Raw genomic sequence first — 20,579 nt, 5'->3', positions numbered from 1 at the left:
TTCTGTGGTAACCTTAGTGGGGATAATTTGGACAACTGCAAAATTGTTTGGTTCGTTTTAGAAAAATTATGAACGGTTAAAATTTATACCCACTTGTAGTTGTATTCAGATTTAAACTGCCAAATATTCATCAATAATTTATGGTCATTCGTACACTGTTACCCCGTTTTTCTTTCGCGTGTTTGTTGGTTTGTTTCTTCAGCGTTTTTGCTTTTGATACGCTGTTACATTTGACTGATTTTTATAATATCTTATCCATCGTTTTGAATAAAATTTTCCAAGCACAGCAATAAAGTAAATCATCATCTCCTGAAAAGAAAGAACGATCACAGCAAGGAATCAACATCACACCTGACCAATCACACCAAAGAACCAATACCAACCAATCAGCAACAGTCTGATGTTTGATGCAGGCTGCTGTGAGAGGGTGTGGTGTCAGATCAGAGACTGGGTAAACTCCCTCATATCCTCTAAACCTGACGATACCCCCAACATTCCGGGCTCCTGTCTCTGTGTAAGTTACTTCGTGTTCTTCTGTATTGTAAAGTTGTATTAATATCCGGAACATTGTTTATTCGTCGCATTTTTGTGATCATTCTGATGCAAAATATTTAGTGATCCCGTTTATTGCGACAAAAAAAATGCTCTTTTTCTAAAAAATAGCTTTTTTCCTTGTCTGTGTATTGTTTAAGTTATTCAATAAGATAATAGATCTATTATGTTGCACCATGTTTCTCCACGTACTCTGAGAATTAATGAGTAGGCTTTTTAAAAAATACCAAGTAGACACGGCGTTATTGGTGTTCAATTTCAGTTAAGAATTTGTCACCCTCCCAAGAAAGTGAATTTCATAACTTTTGGTTTACTGTTCACAAAATGATCATTCTTGTGATCTGAATTAATTCTTATGGCTCCTTGACTGTTTGGTTGACGAAGTCACTTGCACGTCTGAAATGTGCTCGCCACCAAGTGATCAGAACCGGTTGTTCAGATCGCCTCGTTCACCAAACTTTCTCCCCATTGACCAGAGGAACTCTGTTTCACAGGAGTCACAGTGCTTGAGTGTGAGTTTCTTTTGGATTTGATTAAGTTTCAGAATGTCGTGCAAAGTGACCCGTTGAAGGTAAAAATACACGAATAAGAGAGGTTTCAACTGTATCCTACAAAAGTATAAAGGATTTTATTGTGTCATAACTTGTAAATTGTTCCATTTTTATTGAGTTTTTGCTACCATAGCTGGTAGCTTAAATTAGTCGAATACTTTTTTTTTGATGCGCGATCTTCTGACATCCTGAATCTATGTTTTATCTATGACGGAATCGGTACACTAGTTTCTGAATTCACTGCAACATATTATACTGTGGCCCTCCATGAATGCAACTGTACTGTAACTTATAATCGCACCTACTATTTATAGTAAGTTACTAGTACGAAATTGACAGCTTCATAGACATACCTCATACCTGCTGTGATCGTAATCTCTGGAAATCATTGCACGTGCAACGCGCAATACATCACGTGACCAACCATAGATTAAGATTGTTTGCACGTGGCCGGGAGCTGTCTGCCAACATACCTCCCCAGGCAACCAGTTAGATCGTGCTCTGTCTGCGTAATGGTTCCTTGGCACAGTGTGTTACATCACTGCTCTTGTGTGTTACTGTTGCTTGTTTAGTTGTTTACCTGCAGTACAACGTCAATTGCTAAGTCTAACTCTCATGCGCCTCAAGTCATTTATTTTGTTTGAATACTAATCCCTTGCTTATCCCATACCTCTACACATTTCTACTTTTATTTTGTTTGAATACTAATCTCTAGCTCATCCCAGACGTATGGCTATACACATTTCTACTTTTATGTATGTGATCAGTGCTATCGCGAAGACTTATCACTTTGGCTTATTGCCTCGATTCTGACAATCTAATTGAGATATGAGCATGAAATTGCATGAGGATACCGAAGAAATGAGCATTTGGGCCCCACCGTGTTCATCTTACCTGTTGTCTAAATTATAACGCCGATAAGATACCGTTTATACATGTACCAGTACCTGATACTCCGATATTTTGTTAGGTCCTGGGGTCATATCCTCAGACATTCTGATCTGAAGATGATATTGATAATATCGTTGTAATAATAATATTTATACAATTATTAATTATTATTGATTATTAATGATAAAGGTGAATAATCGTGAATGAGGTCCAGTTTCTTTCCTGTGTAGCACTGAGCACAATTCATCTGAGAGCGTTTTATTTCCTAATTTGATATTATTATTAATCAAATATTTTGCGGATATCAAAGCACCCATGGACAAAAATAATAATTTAAAGCATTAATAATAAAGCATTGATAAAGTACCAGTAAAAGCTTGTAAGAGTCTACTTGCTAACCATTCGTTGGAGAACCTGCCTCCAAACCTGAGGGCATAGCGAGAAGGCTTACCGCATACCACTTACCACTTACCACTTACCACTTACCACTTACCACTTACCACTTACCACTTACCACTTACCACTTACCACTTACCACTTACCACTGACCGCTTACCGCTTACCGCTTACCGCAGGAGGCCAGCGACCGTCGACCTTAGCAGAGAGAAAGAGAAAGAGCCTCCAAAAGTCCAAACGTCTCCGATAACCGTTTTGTTTGCGACTATCTTTAACTGATTCTCCAGAACTCTTACACAGAATGGCCACATGAGTTCCAGTGATTTGCAGATCTCTAATTACCCTGGAAATCTGCGTGGTAATCACTAATTACCAGCGTGCAGAGCGAATGATATAGGTCGTGCATCTCATCCCTCTCCGAGTAGAGGAAATGGCTGTTGCACATCTGTGGGAGCTGAGTTTTGTTGTTTTGCTCTCTTCTGCTGTCTTGTTCTGCTCTGGGAAATGCTCGCCAGTGTTTGGTCCGGTTGTGAACATTTAGCCGTAGAGATATAGCCGTAGAGATATAGCCGTAGAGATATAGCCGTAGAGATATAGCCGTAGAGATATAGCCGTAGAGATATAGCCGTAGAGATATAGCCGTAGAGATATAGCCGTAGAGATATAGCCGTAGAGATATAGCCGTAGAGATATAGCCGTAGAGATATAGCCGTAGAGATATAGCCGTAGAGATATAGCCGTAGAGATATAGCCGTAGAGATATAGCCGTAGAGATATAGCCGTAGAGATATAGCCGTAGAGATATAGCCGTAGAGATATAGCCGTAGAGATATAGCCGTAGAGATATAGCCGTAGAGATATAGCCGTAGAGATATAGCCGTAGAGATATAGCCGTAGAGATATAGCCGTAGAGATATAGCCGTAGAGATATAGCCGTAGAGATATAGCCGTAGAGATATAGCCGTAGAGATATAGCCGTAGAGATATAGCCGTAGAGATATAGCCGTAGAGATATAGCCGTAGAGATATAGCCGTAGAGATATAGCCGTAGAGATATAGCCGTAGAGATATAGCCGTAGAGATATAGCCGTAGAGATATAGCCGTAGAGATATAGCCGTTGTGAATTATTACCATCGCTATCAGAAGGGAGTGTATTATGTAATATAGCACAGTGCACATAACATATTAAAGGTCGGTTTGGGAACCATATAATTAATACGGGATGTTATAACCCTTACCCTAACCAAATGTAACCATACAAAGTGCAGCCCTCGTATCTTGTAGTTTACATATTATACTAGTAAACGATGAAATTGCTTTGATGCTCTCGCTAGAACTGTAGTCTTAGCTTTGTTGCGTGGCCCGGCTACCTTGTGGTAGGTTTAAGGGCCATGTTTTGATTTTGTACACTTTGCAGTGATTAGGCTGATTAAGTTTGCCAAGGCCTTATTGACCCATTACACTACTACTGGACTACATGTACCCGGGCCCTATGTAGTATGTAGGATATTTAATTTGCACCAAAGTGCCGATTAAATGAACAGTGAGAGTTACGGGCTGCTTATTTCCGGCGAGTTGGGATGCTTGCTATTGCTCTATACAAGAGTTTTAGATTTAGCTTTGTATTGAACACTCTAATGTAACAATATGTCAGTCTCTAATGTGAGAGGAGTCCAAAAAGAACCCACTGATTAAAACTTAGTGACGTTTGAAACTGCTCTGTGTATCTCACTAGATCAGGCTGTCTGCTCATAAGATATTGCCTAATCTGCTGCTGATATAACAGAACTGAAAGTGCTGCAGTATTGGAACGTGTGGTCTGTTGAAGGAGACGTGCAGTGATATGTCTAATATTCTCGAATCTCTGATAGCTGCATTTCCATTTTGCTCCATCTGTGTCCTCGAGTGCTCCACCTCTAGTGTAGATCTACTGTTAAAGCTCACTCTCAGCTAGTCATACTGGACACCTTGAGAGTCAGCTCTAAAGCTCCCAAAGCTGTGTAATCTCTCTCTCTCTCTCTCTCTCTCTCTCTCTCTCTCTCTCTCTCTCTCTCTCTCTCTCTCTCTCTCTCTCTCTCTCTCTCTCTCTCTCTCTCTCTCTCTCTCTCTCTCTCTCTCTCTCTCTCTTGCATTTCCATTTGTATTGAATATTGTACAGCTGACCGACTGTATGTACTGCACATACAGCCTCTTTTGTACAGTCACAAGCCTCTTATAGACCCCTCCTTGTAATTAATTTATAACATATATAATATGATTATTTGCATCCCCTCCTCCTCCTCCTCCTCCTCCTTGCTCGAATCGTTTTATTTTCTTCCCATTTCCTTTGATAGTCGTGATTAACGCAGCTAGATGATCGTTCATTTCCTATACTTCGCTAACTGTATTATTGCAGACAAGATTTACCCCGGTTATTCAGTGCATTTGGCGAAGTTGTCGTGTGTTTGTGTGACCTGAATGACTATTCGATCTTTACTAACTTCTGTGTTCCTTCATGATCTACATTTCCTTTTAAATTGGACATAAGTTTAATTTTATGTGGTTATTATTTACATATTCCACTCTTATTTTTACGCGGTTTCTTTATTTTCTAAATTGAATATTCATTATTTTTTCTATTTCATATTTAAATCGTATCGCTTCAGCTTAAAGATGTATATATACTTCCCACAAAGCCTACCAAACGTTTTTAATTCAGTTCATTGTTCGACTCTGTAAACACAGCAATCTTAACACTCCACCGACCCACCGAGATTTTAAGCTCAGATTCAGCCAGCTCCACCCACTTAATAAACTTTTAAATATGACACAGTTTGTAAGCTGTATCTCCAGTGTGAACTCAACTCACTCAGGACAAGTCTAGCTAATTGAATCAGCCTGTAATACACATTAATTGCTTCTCCGAATGTACTCAGCCTGCTAGTTCTCTGTTGCATTTGTGGAGCTAGTTTTCTAGAAGCTTCTTCCCTCGTTTAAAAGCTGATTCCCGGTGGAGATGTACATGACTCTGCCATTACAAGATGATCTGGAGGAGCCAGCAGCCAACTTTACAAGTTCTACTATAGTTCGGTTTACTCGGTCCGTCAGTCAGGTAGTGGGCCTCTTATCATTCTTTAACATGTGCACTGGGTTAACAGAAAGTCTTCATAGATCATACTCTAAACTTCTACAGCTCTGTACACTACAATTTCCATGCACTAAATGCACTAAATGATTAAATCTTAAATGCACAAAAACATACACTCAAATTACACCAGAACCCGTCTGCACAATTTAACACTTGATCCCACGATAACAGCCGCCCACGTGTTTTAAGATAACAGCCACCCACGTGTTTTAAGATCCCACGTGATAACAGCCGCCCACATGTTTTAAGGTATTACACATGTAACCCCTGTTGATCTGCCATTCTATTGTATTCCTCTAAACACAAGGTCACGTGGTTATCACGTGTTGTGGTACCCCTGGATTCCTCACCAGCTGTTACCCTGGTTACCTGCACGTTGTGTGGTCAAGGCACTCTTTTGTCAACTCCCCCGGTCTCTGGGGTACGGCAGTCAGCTGCAGCTCACCAATGGTTGCTGTCATACCACATATCCATGCTATATTCAATCTATAATCTTCAATAATCATTAATACTTTAATATCTGACTATCATTCTGGACATTTTGGTACGAAAAGATCAGGAACGGGCGGCCCCGATTAAGGGCCCCTAAGTGTCCGGGATTTAGTGGGTAATGATAATGGGCCGGTTAGCACCGGATAACCGTCTACACACTAACCGGCGGCTCTCCCCCTGTCATCTGTTAAATCATTACAATGGAAACTTCCACCGTCATAGCTACCAACCTTGACAATAGTATTAAGTATCAGAGTTGTGTTATCGGGGGAGGTCTTCTCATCTCAACAAAAAGTATCGTGACGTATAATAACAGAACCATGCTCTGTAGCAGGCAGTCGTAATTCCACTAAGATTTGGCAGCCGTTATTCCACGAATATTTGGGGGGGCGGTGTGTGATTTATTTGTTATTATGGAGGTTCCCTCTCGACAAAGTACTGTCCGATTACCTGCAATGTTATCTTCCCCACAACACCTGTTGACATACTGACTTACGCCCACATTGCCCTATTTTCGGCACTGGATCATTTAAACCCCACTAATCACTCATTATTTCCTCTTTTTCTACTGGGGTCCTCACGTGCTGCTGATAATTATCAGATTACATGATTATCTGTGATTATAGCGTACAGCTACCTAATTCTGAAGACAAGACGCGGATAAAGTTCACGTGTGAGCGGGAGCTCTCTACTACTACTCAATCTACTATTTTGAAAAATGATCCCCCGGGAGACAAGAGTATATTATATATAGTGTGTATTGGTTGTTAGAGCTCCACTGCAGCAGGCGAATAACCCCAGGATTCAAGGACCTGCTATAGTTTACCTGTTATTTATTGCTCCGTGTCTCGCTGGTTATTGGTGGTTTCTACCTGGTGCTGTTTTGGATTTTGTGTCTGTTCCAGAGAAATGTTGGAGTTAAATGGATATCAGTTTGATGGTGGGGATGTGTATCATCATGGTAACCAGCGTAGGTTATCTTGGCAACCAGATGCAGACGATGATAAAACCCCAGTGGGAGAAATCAGGCAGTTTCTTGATGTGAAAACAGAAGCGAAACTTTGGAAAAGTCTAGAAGATCTGTCTAAACCAGACACAGCCAGTTCCACTGAAAAATCTTTCCGGGACCTGAAATGTAAACGGGGGAAGAAATCAGCGAAGAAACAGAACCTGTGCAGACAGGAAGCGTTCCCCTCACAAGAGAACCTGAACCAGGGAGGAGGAGGAGGAGGGTTGAGGGCGAGGTCCCTGGTGCTGACTGGCAAGACTAGGAGACTGGTGATTAACAGGAACCAGAACCACGCTAACAGCAGCCCTCGTCTCCATCAGACTAACTTTGCTGCTGTCCCGACCTCTGCTAGTGTTAGTATTGTCGTGCCATGCTGCCATGGTCACAGAATTGTGTATAATTTTTCCTAAAGCTACAGTGATATAGGCAACTTCTACTGAAGTTGGTTAATACGTGTTAGGCTGTTTATGATGGACTCGCAGTGACGGGGGTCTTAAACAGCTAAAATGTTGCATTCGTTAATTGTGAACGATCTCAACGTTGAACGAAATTGGCTACATCTTGGTGACAGTAAGGGTCACATCACCTCATCTCAATTTTTCAAATCGTGTGGGTAGGGTGTTAAATTGAATGAGACACATTAATTTAGTGATCCAATTTCATCATTCACCAAACTTCATCATTACAATGCATATGATTTATTAAAGTGCTCCCATCCGCGGTACATAAAGACGCAAACAATTTTCATGATTTGACGATACTGTACTTAAGTAATTAAACAATGCTCCCAATTGAACACTACAATCTAAACAACCTTACAACCTTTACAATCCTTAGGCTACATTGTATGTAACCTTGTGGCTCGTATAGTTTTCTACGAGTCCATCATTACTAGCAGATAGTCGACTTATATAGTAATTAGCATTTTACTTAAATAATAAATACAGCGTTCTATTATTCTTCCGATTCATTTTCTTTAATATACTCGCATAACATTTATTTCGAATCTTATCAAGTTTTCATTTCGTACAAGATTTTTCCTAATTTCAAGTAATTTGTAGTTTTGGTCGTACAGACTGGTCGATATTTAACCTGGCCATGTGATTTTCAATACTGTTGCTTGGTAACCGTTGTTATGGGACCTGAGGCTCCCAACAAGCCCGATGTTAAGGTAATTGTAATATGGACAGCCATTTTAATTAATTTCTCTTTATTCTGTGGTTTTGTAAGATGTTCTGCAAGTAATACTACTGTTATAAACTCATCACAACCCTGAACTCCTGAAGTGCGCCGCTTTTATTTTGAATTTTTATTTGTAACCTAGCTTAATAACACGTGAAACAGCACTGAAGTAGACCTAGCTGTAGACCTAGCTGAGGTCAACAGTTTTTTCTTTAGACATTTAGATAGTTACAGATAAATCTCTGAAAAGAAACTGTAAATAGTTCTTGGTGCAAGTGTGTGAAATTGTCTGACTGAAATACGTCCTACATGTATAAATATCATGTGCCTTGAATTGTCTGTTTTTCAATCCCACTTTTCAATGTAAAAGATCTACAATTTTCATGCAGAGATGTTCACTTTCACCATTTCAGGAGACGCCTCAACTTGGACCTCATAAAGTAATCCTGGTGGGAGACAGCGGGGTGGGCAAAAGTAGTTTCATGCTCAGACTCTGTGATGATGCCTTCAACGAGAAGATGAACCCTAGTTTTGGTAAGTAGTAATAACGTGAATGATAATCTGTTTCAGTGTTCCATCCGGTCAAATAAAACGGTCACTTTTTTTTTACATTTTCTACACAATCAGTAACTAATGGTTGTAATACTTGGCAGGTTTAGATTTTAAGACGAAAGTGATATCAGTTAACGGAACAGAAGAGAACATTCAAATATGGGACACGGCCGGGCAGGAGCGATTCAGATCAATAACGCAAAGCTACTTTAGAAAGGTTCGTTAATTAATAATGGATATATTTTTGAGTAGCAATATATTTGAATCCTAAAAATCAGACTAGCTTTGGAATTTAAGTTATTCATATATTAAGTTATTCATATTTAGAAGGTGTAATTGATTATTTAATTAGCTAACGTAAAACCTGTCCAGGTGGACGGTATAATCCTAGTTTATGACATTACTCACGAAGAATCCTTTCTCAACCTTCAAAACTGGGTCACCTGCATTCAGGTATTGCACACTATACTTTGCCAATGTTAGTCAATATAGTTCAACCTTAAAACTTCTATTATAATGAAAAAAATCATATCCATAACTTTCATTGCAACAAGCTTTCAAAATTCAACCCTCCCTATCTATATTACCTATCACTCCCCAGGAGTCCGGCCAACTCTCAGCCCCAATGACAATCATAGGCAACAAATTAGACCTCGAACACTTGCGGTGTGTGTCTAGAGAAATGGCTACTGAGCTCGCAAATGTAAGTACCTTCATCTGTCATTGTGTTTCTCAAGAAAGCTTTCTATATTACATATTATGTACGAAGTTCACACTTCAGTGTGTCATTCGGCACTTGTTATGTAAGCGACCTAGAGGGCGAGGTTTGGAAATGTTTATGCTATGTAATACATAATATGTGCAATGGGTTTGTGATTACGGAGGATAAAGATGTTTGATAAAGGGAGGAGGGGGGCTTCGAAATGATTACGCTAGTGTAATTTTGATACAACAGCTATGTGTGAAACTGATTACGGAGGGGGGGGGGGTTAAAAGTTGTCCAAAAAGTGATTACGTAATATGTGAAGGACCCGTAACGTTGGATTATCCCCAGTTTTACGAGGCCGATTTCGTTGAAGTGAGTGCTAAAGATGGACGGAACATCAACCAACTAGGATATGATTTAGTCAGGTAAAGTGAGATTATATATTAACACGTAATTTCCAATATCCAATCTCACCACCACAGCAGTTTTATGACAAATTATAATTTTACCGTTGGTTTATTTTTGTAAATTCGTCAAGCTCAATCCGGCCTCTGACCGGATTACTTCATTGTATATGACTATTTCTAATTTGTCTATTACCCACAGTAAACTAGTGGAACGGAGAGCAGTGAACACGAGGCAGGCCGACAGTTCCTTCCCAGTGACACGTCCCCCCACGAAAGAGTACTCAGAGGCCTCCTGCTGCGTCATTCTGTGACACTAATCACTGCGGAGGAGACCATCTCAGCTACAATTTCAACCAAATAATGACTCACAGTTCACATAGGTCATTGGATCTTTTATTGACGGAGGATTTGCCCAGAATGATGAATTAACAGCGGCCTGAATTGTGAATTTAGTCACGATTAGACTTAGAGCAGATACGACTCATGGACAAATATATTATCACTTTGATGCGTTTATTTAAATTTATTGATTTACTTGCATATTGTGGTTGTTCATATTTGTTATGTATTAAAAATTTCGATTGTTCTAAATTATATGTATGTTCTGACAATTGATTTTTCCGATGACGATTTAATGTAACTAGATTATGAACGAACCTGCACTTGAAATTGATTTGACATCATAATCACCAAAATGAACTCTTAATATTAATCTAGATTATTTAATAGTAGATTAAAATTTTGTATATATACATATGAATGGCTGGTAATGTCAGCTCGTGAAAGAAGATGAACATGCAACGTGTTTACCAATAGTTTTAGGAAGTATATTTGGAGGTACTCCGAAATTGTGTATTATTCGTGACGTCACTTCAACGTGTTGAGGTCCTTGAGAATATTTTAACCAGCAAATTTGATTGTTTTACTGTTTCATTTGAGCACGGTACGTAAATATTTCACCGTGAAGGATAGTAAAATCTTTGAAAATTATGCGACCTAACTGCAGTAGCTCTCCAATAGGTATCCGCACGATACTTAAACTGAGGTATGAGGATCAAACGAGCTACATTTAAAATTATACCGAAAAATAAGCGTTTTATTAAAACACTACAAATTAGGAGTCAAATGGACCTCGATTGTAGAAGTAAAGGGCCATATTTTGAAGTAGGACCGTAATCTGGTAGCCTATTTTAAAAATAAGACCCAGTTATGCAGGGAAATTATATAAACCGTTTTTTCCCATTGTCTGGAGAGAATTTACTGATTCTAGAACAAAGTAGGAACATTCCTTATGTTCCTTTTTTATGGTAAGTTTGGAACGTAAATGGTGGAAACATGCTCTCAGCTGATCGGAATAAAACATTTAATCATGCAATGTGACGGCACGTGCGCGCACCGTTTTATAATAAGCCGACGATGCGCCTTCCGTTGAACATTTTAAGTAGACCCTAATTTTCGGGAAAATTGATTTAACTTCCGTGAAATTAAAGATTGTGAATTACTTGCTTTTAGTTTTTACTATAAAAGATACATACATTCATATGTATATAGATACATACATTTATATGCATATCCGACACCAGGATTAAGGTTAGGGTAGAATTTAGGGACCTAATTTCTTTGCTCTCTATGTGTTACTTTTGCTTTGGAGAGTGTCACTAAGTACGTTACATATATTCATTTAAGGTCGTTCCTTCGACAGAACATAATAGAACAATTTCCATAACATCAATTATATTCACACACGATAACTTTGAAATGTCTCACAAAAATCCTAGATAAACTGTAAACAACACTCATGAGAATTCAAAGAAATGGATATTCAAACATAAACGTCAATTAATGTTAATTTTCATCGAAATCATTGTATAATCCTAATCTATCTATATATACCTAACATGACACCGAAATTCATAAACGGACAAATCTTGCACAACATGACTTTTGTTGGCATGTTGTCTTTAAACTGTGACAAAATCAGGTACAAAACAGTATAAAATTAAATTTAATCACACATAAAATACGTAAAAATCGATAAAAATCTGGCCATCAATCATTACTTCACAAGACATTATCTCAGACCTTCAACCAACATCAGCTCGCAAATTCAAAATCATCAATCAAACACTCAATACAACACCAACGTGTCTTTTATTCGGATTCAGTTATAGAAAATGAGGTCTGATTGTTCACTTCTATATGTCTAGTAAATCATCCTCACTGTCGCTAAAAAGGGGAGGCGGTCCGTCCGCCCGTCGTGTGGTACTAGCTCCTTCTCTTCGCGTGTTCGAGGGACTCGTCGTCATTTGTTCTGGACGAGCTCCGAATACCTGAGAGTTTCACTTTCACTTTTTCTGTTTACTGTTAACTTTTGTAAATTAACTGCCCTTGCATGATAGAAATCCTGCAATGTGATTTTGCATACTTTAAGTTTAACAATACTAAACTTAGGTTTGTGAGATTTTACAATTTTGCTACACATCTCCATTGTAACAATTCCCTAAGGTCATAGGCCCAGCGCCAAGTCCTGGGCCCCACACAGAACACAAAGCCAATTGTTGTCGACCCCATCCTTAGTAAACAGAACTCTCTAATCGTCCACTTGGTCCCAGTGTAACGTGGCAGCCATTAACCACGTGCTATCCACGTGTGCACTCCTAATGTCTTCACATTACAGCAACAATGAGCTGTAATTTACAGAAAAACAAAGAGGCAGAAGGGAGACGCATGGCTGTATGTTGTACAATATACACGCAGAACCTGGCCTTATTGTGACCCTGGTCGATTTGTTGACGCCGGTCAATACATGTGTCTGAAGCCAAGCTGTAATTATAATTGACATTCGATTACACTAGGGTGATCAGAGATGTGAAGCCATCAAAAAGATATAGTATCTAGACTATTTATTGGCTAACAGATCACATCCCCAGTCAAACAGTCAGTAGAATTAATCCTTACCAGCTAATTAAAAAAGATAATGACTTGACATTTTAATCCTTCAGGAGTTAACCCTAATTCATTAGGCGATTAATGATTTAAATGTATTGAATTCCAATGATTATTTATTAAGTATAACTTGATTAAGCTCAGGAATTACAAAGAAACAAACCTCGGTTGACAGATGAGTGATATCTTCCACACTGACTGTATTATGCTGAAAATTGGGTTCGAAAGTGGCTGGTGCTGGACTGTGTGGTGGTTCGCTTGGCGGCGCTGCCATCCACAAATCCTCCTCCTCCCGCGCTTCAAACTCCTCAGTGTTCAGACCCTGGCGCTGGTGCACTTGAGAGGGATCTAAATCGTTCTGAACTGGATTTTCAGCATTATCAGCATTATCAGCAGGATGTTCGTCTTGAGGAGCTGCTTCAATAGATCTGTTGGAAGATTCACCTTCCTCTGTAGTTGCTGTTTGATCCAAGGCAGAGTAAAACGTATCATTATTGGCAGTTGATGCATTAGGCTGTTCATGTGGAAATACAGAGCCAATCGCCTCAGGGATCTCAAATTCGGTAGAATTAATAGTCTGCATCTGAGCTGTTTCCTCAGCAAGAGGTGAATCATCAGCACCATCATTAGGATCGCCACCTTCATCAGGATCATCATCTTCATCAGGATCATCATTATCAGTATCTTCTTCATCGGATTCAGATTCCTCATCAGAACTGTCAGCTAATAAAGACAGAGTAGCCTCTTTTAGAACATTCATGATAAGAGAAAGAACATCGCGACCATCATACGAACCTTCCAAATCAACTTTCTCTTTGAACTGTCTGAAAACGACGTTCAGAATCCCTTTCACTTTCACATTGATCATCTCTTTTAAGTTATTATTGGCTTGAGAAAGTGGTTTATCGGACTTGGTGCCTCTGTCTTCAAGCTCCAGTGCCATGGATTTAATCTGATCGTCCCTATCACGAAGTTCCTTACTCAAATCTTCCATCTCTCTGTTGAGTGCACTGACAGTTTCTCTGAACTCCTCCTCCCTACTTGATAATCTATCACTTTCTTCTGTTAACCTTTTCGAGCTGGTGGCTTTTTCCTCTTTCAGCTGCTTTTCAAGACTAGCCGTTGTAACCTTTTCTGCCGATAGTTTGTTGGTTATTCTTTGAAGATCTTCGTTGAGTTGACGATTTTCCTGGACCAAACTTTCGTTACCATTTTCAGATTGGCTATCTTCGAGAAGACTTTGGAGCTGTCGAATTTTCTTTTCAAATTTCATTTTCATCTGCTTTTCACTAAAAAGCTGGTCATCCAACTGCTGGGAAATTTCAAGTTTTTCAACTAAAGAAGACTGGACTCGTTCTTTGAGTTTTGCTATTTCCTTCTGAAGGATCGCTTCCTGCCCACCACTATCAGAAGATGTTAATCTAAGGGCCGACAATTCGTTTCTTGTCTCATACATGCTGGCTTGCATTTTGTTATTCTCTGTATACATGGTCTCAATTTGAGATTTTAAAGCGTTTATTTGGTCATGTTTTGCATCTATCTCAAATTGGCGATTATTGCTTGAAGATTTGAAAACTTTCAACTCGCTGTTCAGTTGTTCATTTTCCTGTTCCAACCGCTGAATTTCATTAGAAGAATTTGTCGAGGTAGCCATAAAATTGTTTTGTGACATTTCCAGGGCCTCATTCTTCAGGTTCAAAAGCTCTTGATTCTTATTCAGCAACTCGGTTATTTTCCTGAACGCTCTTCCAAAGTTACTGTTTTCTTCTTCACATCTGTTTTCAAACTGTCATTTTCTGAAACGATTCGTTGCAAGTTGTACATCAGGAGCTGTGTGTCAACAGTAGGGCAACTTGCTACAGTGCTGTTAAAGAATATAGCTTGCTCTGAAAGCATGTTTAGCTTTGCTTCTACCCCTTTTAGCGAAGCCTCAATAGCAGAAACACTTTTATCCGTATTCTTACTAATGTCCAGGTTTTCTTTAATCTCAGGAGCTGCCATAACATGTGGTGAGACTGCTGAAAAAGCAGGAAAGGCAGAAGAAGGATACCCTGCGTGGGTATAGTGGGGTACCAGAGGCCCTGGTTTGGCTGGGATTAAAGGGGGTTTCTCTTCTCCAACAACGCAACTTGATGATCGGGACTTTCTTTTTGATCTGTTTGATTTAACTGACGACGTTCGAGACCTAAGTTCATCAGTGTGATCTGGCTGATCTTGGTCAGGGCTAGAAGTTACTCTGGCAGCAGTGGGCATAGCAGGCTGGGCACCCATTCTAGCCATTCGGGATAAGATCTCGTTCTTCTGCGTTCCATTGACAGCACTCTTCTTGGGTGTGGGAAGACTGTCCACAGAAGAACTATCAGTGAAATCGTTCATATTTTGGGAGGTGGAGATGGGCGATTTAGGAGCAGTTGCTACAGTGATCGGTGTGATTTCCTTTACTGTGATTCTGAAGGAAAGATCGCTATTTGGGGGGATGCGGTTAGGCACACCTTTGTCTCCATAAGCGAGTGAAGCAGGAATACACACCCAGTATACACCTCCCTCTGTACACTGCGGTAAGGCCTCAACCCAGCCCTTAATTACTGTTGGTGCTGATAACTTCACAAGAAAGGACTCATTGGTGTCAAACTGTGTGCCAAGTTGATCGTTTTCAATGAGGTGTCCAACATACCCTACCGTGACATTATCTGTGGTACCCACTGATTTGCTTTTATCTTTTACAAAGTTAACTTGCTGTTTTGATAGTTTTTTACCCAATCCAAACTTCACAACGGAAACTTTCTGGAGAAACGTTTCCAGATCATTCTCATTGGTGAACATGACAGCCCAGCATTGTTGGGCGTCGTCATAGTAGGTGAGAAAGTTAGCAGCAGTTATAGTGAACAATGTGTCTGGAGACAGTTTGCAGTTGGAGACAACTCTTTGTTTCTGGCCGTATATAATGACACTTTTGGAACCCGTTAGAGCTACTCCAAGCTTCCCCTTAGGATTGTAGCTGTTATCTTGGTAGAGATATGTTTGACAGACACTAGCAAATAGGACTCCTGAAAATATATCCTGTTAGGAAAAAGTATAAAACTATAAATCTAATCAATATATGCAAGTTCAAGTCAGCAACTTTCGTTCAGTGAGAGTAAGATTTCAGGTAGAGTTATTATTGTATTAAAACATTTTAACTGTAGTTATCATACTAACCGCTGCCAGCTCCATCGGATTTGGGTTCTGGTTTCGGTTGTTTGGGAGCACTGAACTTGAGACTGTCACTTTTACTGCTGCCAGTGCTTGAAGTCCTCCCAAATAAGCTCATTAAACCAGACCCATTGCTAGGAGTAAAATCCAGGTCATCTTCATCAGCTCCCAACGAAAACATCAGAGTGGTCTTTAGTTTCCAACTAGTGTGTAAGTTACTACATCCTGAGATGGAAGACTACAATATCGTGACTAATGTCCCACTTAGTGTTTTTAGTGTGTTGTACATATTTTAAAGCTGCAACAACACTAAGTGTTTTGAATTTCCTACACTGAAAATATTTTGCCTCTATAATCTTAAACACAAGTTCATTATGCAAGTTTAAAGTGGCATCTAATAGGGCAAACCGGATATGACTTCAACATAATATGATAATTAATCATAACATGGGAGAGCATGCTTAACATAAACCAAAATTTACAATCTAATAAGACACCAGGTATAGTGTTGATACATCACAATACATAATATAGTAAAACACTGATTTACCACGGAGTTTGGGAAAAGGAAACAGCTACAGTAAATCAGAGTTTATGGCAAAATCAGGGTTTCAATTGTTTACATTATGTATGTTAAAAGCCTGATTAGGTGAAAGGAAATGGTGCTATATCAGGGTTTGCAGTAAATCGGGTGCAGTAGATAAAGTTTTAACAGTAAATTAAAGTTTTACAGTAAATTAAGGTCTTACGGGTATCGGCCTTACAAAATGACACGAAAAAGGAGATGGCTCTGAAATGCACAAAAATGAGTTTTGTTCATGTTTTATTATCCAGATAGGTAGTTCAACAGGTATATTTTTCTTCCCGGGGGTTGATTTGATTGAAAAACCGTAAATTTTGCGATAAAAATTGTCATCTTTGAAATCTTCCAAAAAAACATGCCTTACAAAATGACAATTTCGTCACGGCTGTCATTTTTTAACAGCAGCCTATAGAAATTTGATTTCACCTAGGACAGTTAGATAAATATAATAGATTGAAGATTAGAATAGCTTTTACAGGAAAAAGGATGATTAAAAAAAGTTGGGCAATTTCGCGTGAGATAGTGCCTTACAAAATGACAACCCAAAACGGCATCACTTCAAATCCGATTTGGGAAAAAATTTCATTATTCTTCACGTGTCTTACTGTTAGATATATATGTTGTTTATATTATACCAGTTCTGTTTTTACCAAAATATATTTAAAAAGGAACATTTTTTATACTTTGAAAAAATTTAAAAAACGTCATTTTGTGAGGCGTAAAAATCATTTTTTGTTTTCATACTTGAACACAGTATTTGGTTATATTTGATATTTTCTATGACTGGATAGATCACTTTTCAGTGTTTAGTTAACGTTTGACATGTTTTAGGAGTTGTTATTACTCTCTGCTTTCACAAAATAGAAGCTTTATTTCGTTGAGTTTTGAAATCAGAGTTTGAAATCAAAGAGTTTGAAATCAAAGTTTTGATATCAGAACTGCACTTTTTTAATGCTACTTGATTGTTAACTGTCAGATTATGATTATTTTTAACTCCTTCTTGTATTGACTGTCTCTGATCCATTTTAGATGATGAAAATAATTCAATCTGAAACATTGTCATTTTGTAAGGCTTTTCGGTGTCATTTTGTGAGGCATTTTGATCAAAATTGATGATCAAACAAACACATTTAGGCTCATCATGAGCTTACTGGGTTTAAGAATACCAATAATTAGGCAAGGGGCATCCAATATAAATATGCCATCTTTGTATCATAAAATAAAACTGTCATTTTGTGTGGCATAACACTGTCATTTTGTGAGGCTAGGTCATTTTTTTGTCATTTCTTCTACCAAAGTCACTAAATCAGTTTTTTTATTTGACCAGAGTAGTCTTTGATTGACATAAGTCATGGTAGTACCTGGTTTTCTGGGGTTAAATTCAAAACTTTGGTCTCTATTCTGGGTAACAGTTAGGCGGGGCAATGACTGAACAGCAAAAACGTCCATATTTATGTAAGAAATATAGATTCTATGTCATTATCATTCCTTGGGAAGTGTTAATTAATGCTTTTTCTTTCATACAGTAAAAGGAATAGGGTATTCAATGTATAGGGAACCTAAGCTACAGCATGGTCTATGTAGGCTGTCATTTTGTGAGGCCTGTCATTTTGTAAGGCCGATACCCGTACAGTAAACCGATATTTTACTGTAAATCAAGGTTATACACTACATGTAACAGTAAAACCTTGATATACTGTTCCTTTTTCCTTTCCCCAAAATTTTGAAAAATTGTCCACAGTTTTAGTTTATAATAACTAGCAGGAACCCTTAACCCTATAGTGGTGTCAAAATAAGTATTACCTATTAAATTCGCATTTTGGAAATTTTGGGCACCAAAATTCTTGTTTTTTGGCCAATTTTTAATTTTTTTTCATGCTGATTCGAAGGCCATTAAAGCATTTGAACCAGTCAAAAAAGTTTAAGTTGTATATCATTAACGGTTTTTTGCAGAAATTTGTGTCAAAGTTGATGCCGTGGTGTCAGTAAAATGGTTTGGATATATACATACATATAACGTCTCGCTTTATATATAATAGTAAGATATCATGTGTTGAAATACAGCTTATAAATGGGTCCCTTTTCTGGCAGGTCACTTCTCCTAGCAGCAATTTCGCGTCAAGTAATTCACCATTTGCATAGAAATTGTAGATTCTAATGGTCCCACAGGGCCATCTGAATAATATACAAGCATGAAAAGGTGTTATAAAGCAAGGTGGAACCATTTGCTTGATGATGCAAAAGACCACAACCTTTTATGTGTTGTAGTTCATGAGTTATGGGCATTTGAAAATGTCAAGTAATTCACAGGGCAAAATTTACACTATTTATAATTCTGCAGAAACATCACGTTTTGTGCCCATGTGTGTACACTGAATGTGTAATAAGCGGTGTACATAAACACTAAATCATTGTTTGCAAGTATGTATGGTTACTTTACTGAAAAGTTTATCCATGTAAACTCTAATTGTTATATACATGTTATCATTCATGTCAAGTAAGTCACATTCCTGTGTCCAGTAATTCACTGTGTGCCTTTTCAGTGCAGATTTTGCTGCTTTAAGAGGTTCTTGTTTGCACCCTGCTTTGTAACTTACGTTCTTTTGAGTTAATGAAGAGATATCAGTATAATTCATGATTTTTCAATTTCTACTAATTTGTTAATTGGCCAATTACTGTTTGGTATTTTTTATTGCAATTATTAACATTTTAATGGGGTTAAATTATTAAAATTTGATATAAATTTCTTTCTATCAGCATGCATAGTAATCGGTATTATATCCTGGAACAAAAAAAGGTAACCACAGTTTTTACATGTTTTAAAAGTATTTTAACAATTTTTAATACAATTAAATTTACCATTTTAATGGAATTGAATTATCAAAATTTGATATAAACTTCATTATTTTTACCAGTTTCAATGTATTATTACTTATTGACATCACTTATTGCATTACATAATCGTAAATTGCTTTATATAATTCTTTCAAGTCAATGTGAATTACAGGACAAAACTTGTGAATTACTTGACAATGTGAATTACTGGACACCTATACTGACAAACTGGAAGGCCCATCCATTCAAAAAACTAGTTGATCATGTCCTGCAATAAAAGTTAGAAGTACAAGGCAGTTTTAAGGTAAAAGGGATGGAAATTTGGCACAGAAAAAAACTTTTTGGTAATCGCTGTCAAGTAATTCACTCAAAAAATAAAAATATTTGGGAGCGCATAAATCAGAAATGGTATAAATCATGTATCAAAAAGTTTGTAATCGTTAAATGTTACCTGATGTAGCTAATAGAAAAAGATAATATGGTTTGTTAGGAAGTTATATTCTCCATTTTCGATCTATCCATCTCTAAGAAATGGCAGTTTTAACATATAAAATTGCTAATAATTGCAGCAATTTCAAAATGCGATAGGAAAAAGGAAAATTAAGATATTTACAAACGGTCTTTTATGTCTGGTAGTGCAAACGGTTGGCTTCAAAATATAATCAAAGAAAAATAAATTGCTAAAAATTTTATATTTTAATCCTGGTTACCATTTGCCCGAAATTGCCCACATACATATAACGTCTCGCTTTATATATAATAGTAAGATATCATGTGTTGAAATACAGCTTATAAATGGGTCCCTTTTCTGGCAGGTCACTTCTCCTAGCCTGTCTATCAAAGTTCGACCGAGGGTAGGATTTGCGACCGAGGCCGAGGCCGAGGAAATTTTGCTTTGATAAAACCGAGGCCGAGGAAAAATCGCTTTTTTCTCGGTAAAACCGAGGCCGAGGACTTGGTCGACCCTTAAAATCTTCAAAATTTAACGAGGCCGAGACAAACCGAGGAATTGTCCTCCTGACTGAGGCCGAGGCCGAGGAAAAATTGCTATTCCTCGGTAAAATTGCTATTCCTCGGTAAAACCGAGGCCGAGGACTCTGTCGACCCTTGCTGTCTATCCCTTACTTTTGAACAAATGTGAACCAAAACCACTAGGC

General features: G+C 38.2%; 2 protein-coding genes across 3 annotated transcripts in view; one reads left to right on the top strand and one right to left on the bottom strand.

Moving 5' to 3' along the window:
* Positions 1 to 10,775, top strand: part of LOC134819725 (ras and EF-hand domain-containing protein-like) — a 60,611-nt gene extending 49,836 nt beyond the window's left edge. The window contains exons 10-15 of one of the 2 annotated variants that reach the window (XM_063829823.1): positions 8,615 to 8,735; positions 8,855 to 8,970; positions 9,126 to 9,206; positions 9,355 to 9,456; positions 9,808 to 9,884; positions 10,066 to 10,775. In XM_063829823.1, coding sequence (XP_063685893.1) covers positions 8,615 to 8,735; positions 8,855 to 8,970; positions 9,126 to 9,206; positions 9,355 to 9,456; positions 9,808 to 9,884; positions 10,066 to 10,177 — 609 coding nt within the window. In that variant the 3' untranslated portion in view covers positions 10,178 to 10,775. The remainder of the gene's footprint in view (positions 1 to 8,614; positions 8,736 to 8,854; positions 8,971 to 9,125; positions 9,207 to 9,354; positions 9,457 to 9,807; positions 9,885 to 10,065) is intronic. The other variant, XM_063829824.1, reaches the window with a different exon arrangement.
* A 1,197-nt stretch (positions 10,776 to 11,972) lies between these two features.
* On the bottom strand, positions 11,973 to 16,230 carry LOC134819124 (FK506-binding protein 15-like). Its single transcript, XM_063828896.1, is given in 4 exon segments — positions 11,973 to 12,196; positions 12,976 to 14,549; positions 14,552 to 15,859; positions 16,011 to 16,230. Coding segments are annotated over 4 exon segments (3,192 nt in total). The 5' UTR covers positions 16,186 to 16,230; the 3' UTR covers positions 11,973 to 12,061.
* Positions 16,231 to 20,579: the final 4,349 nt, after the last annotated feature.

This window comes from Bolinopsis microptera, chromosome 8 (genome assembly GCF_026151205.1).
Source record: "Bolinopsis microptera isolate Bmic1 chromosome 8, MBARI_Bmic_1.0, whole genome shotgun sequence".
Lineage (NCBI taxonomy): Eukaryota > Metazoa > Ctenophora > Tentaculata > Lobata > Bolinopsidae > Bolinopsis > Bolinopsis microptera.
This window is presented reverse-complemented; position numbering and strand designations above follow the sequence as displayed.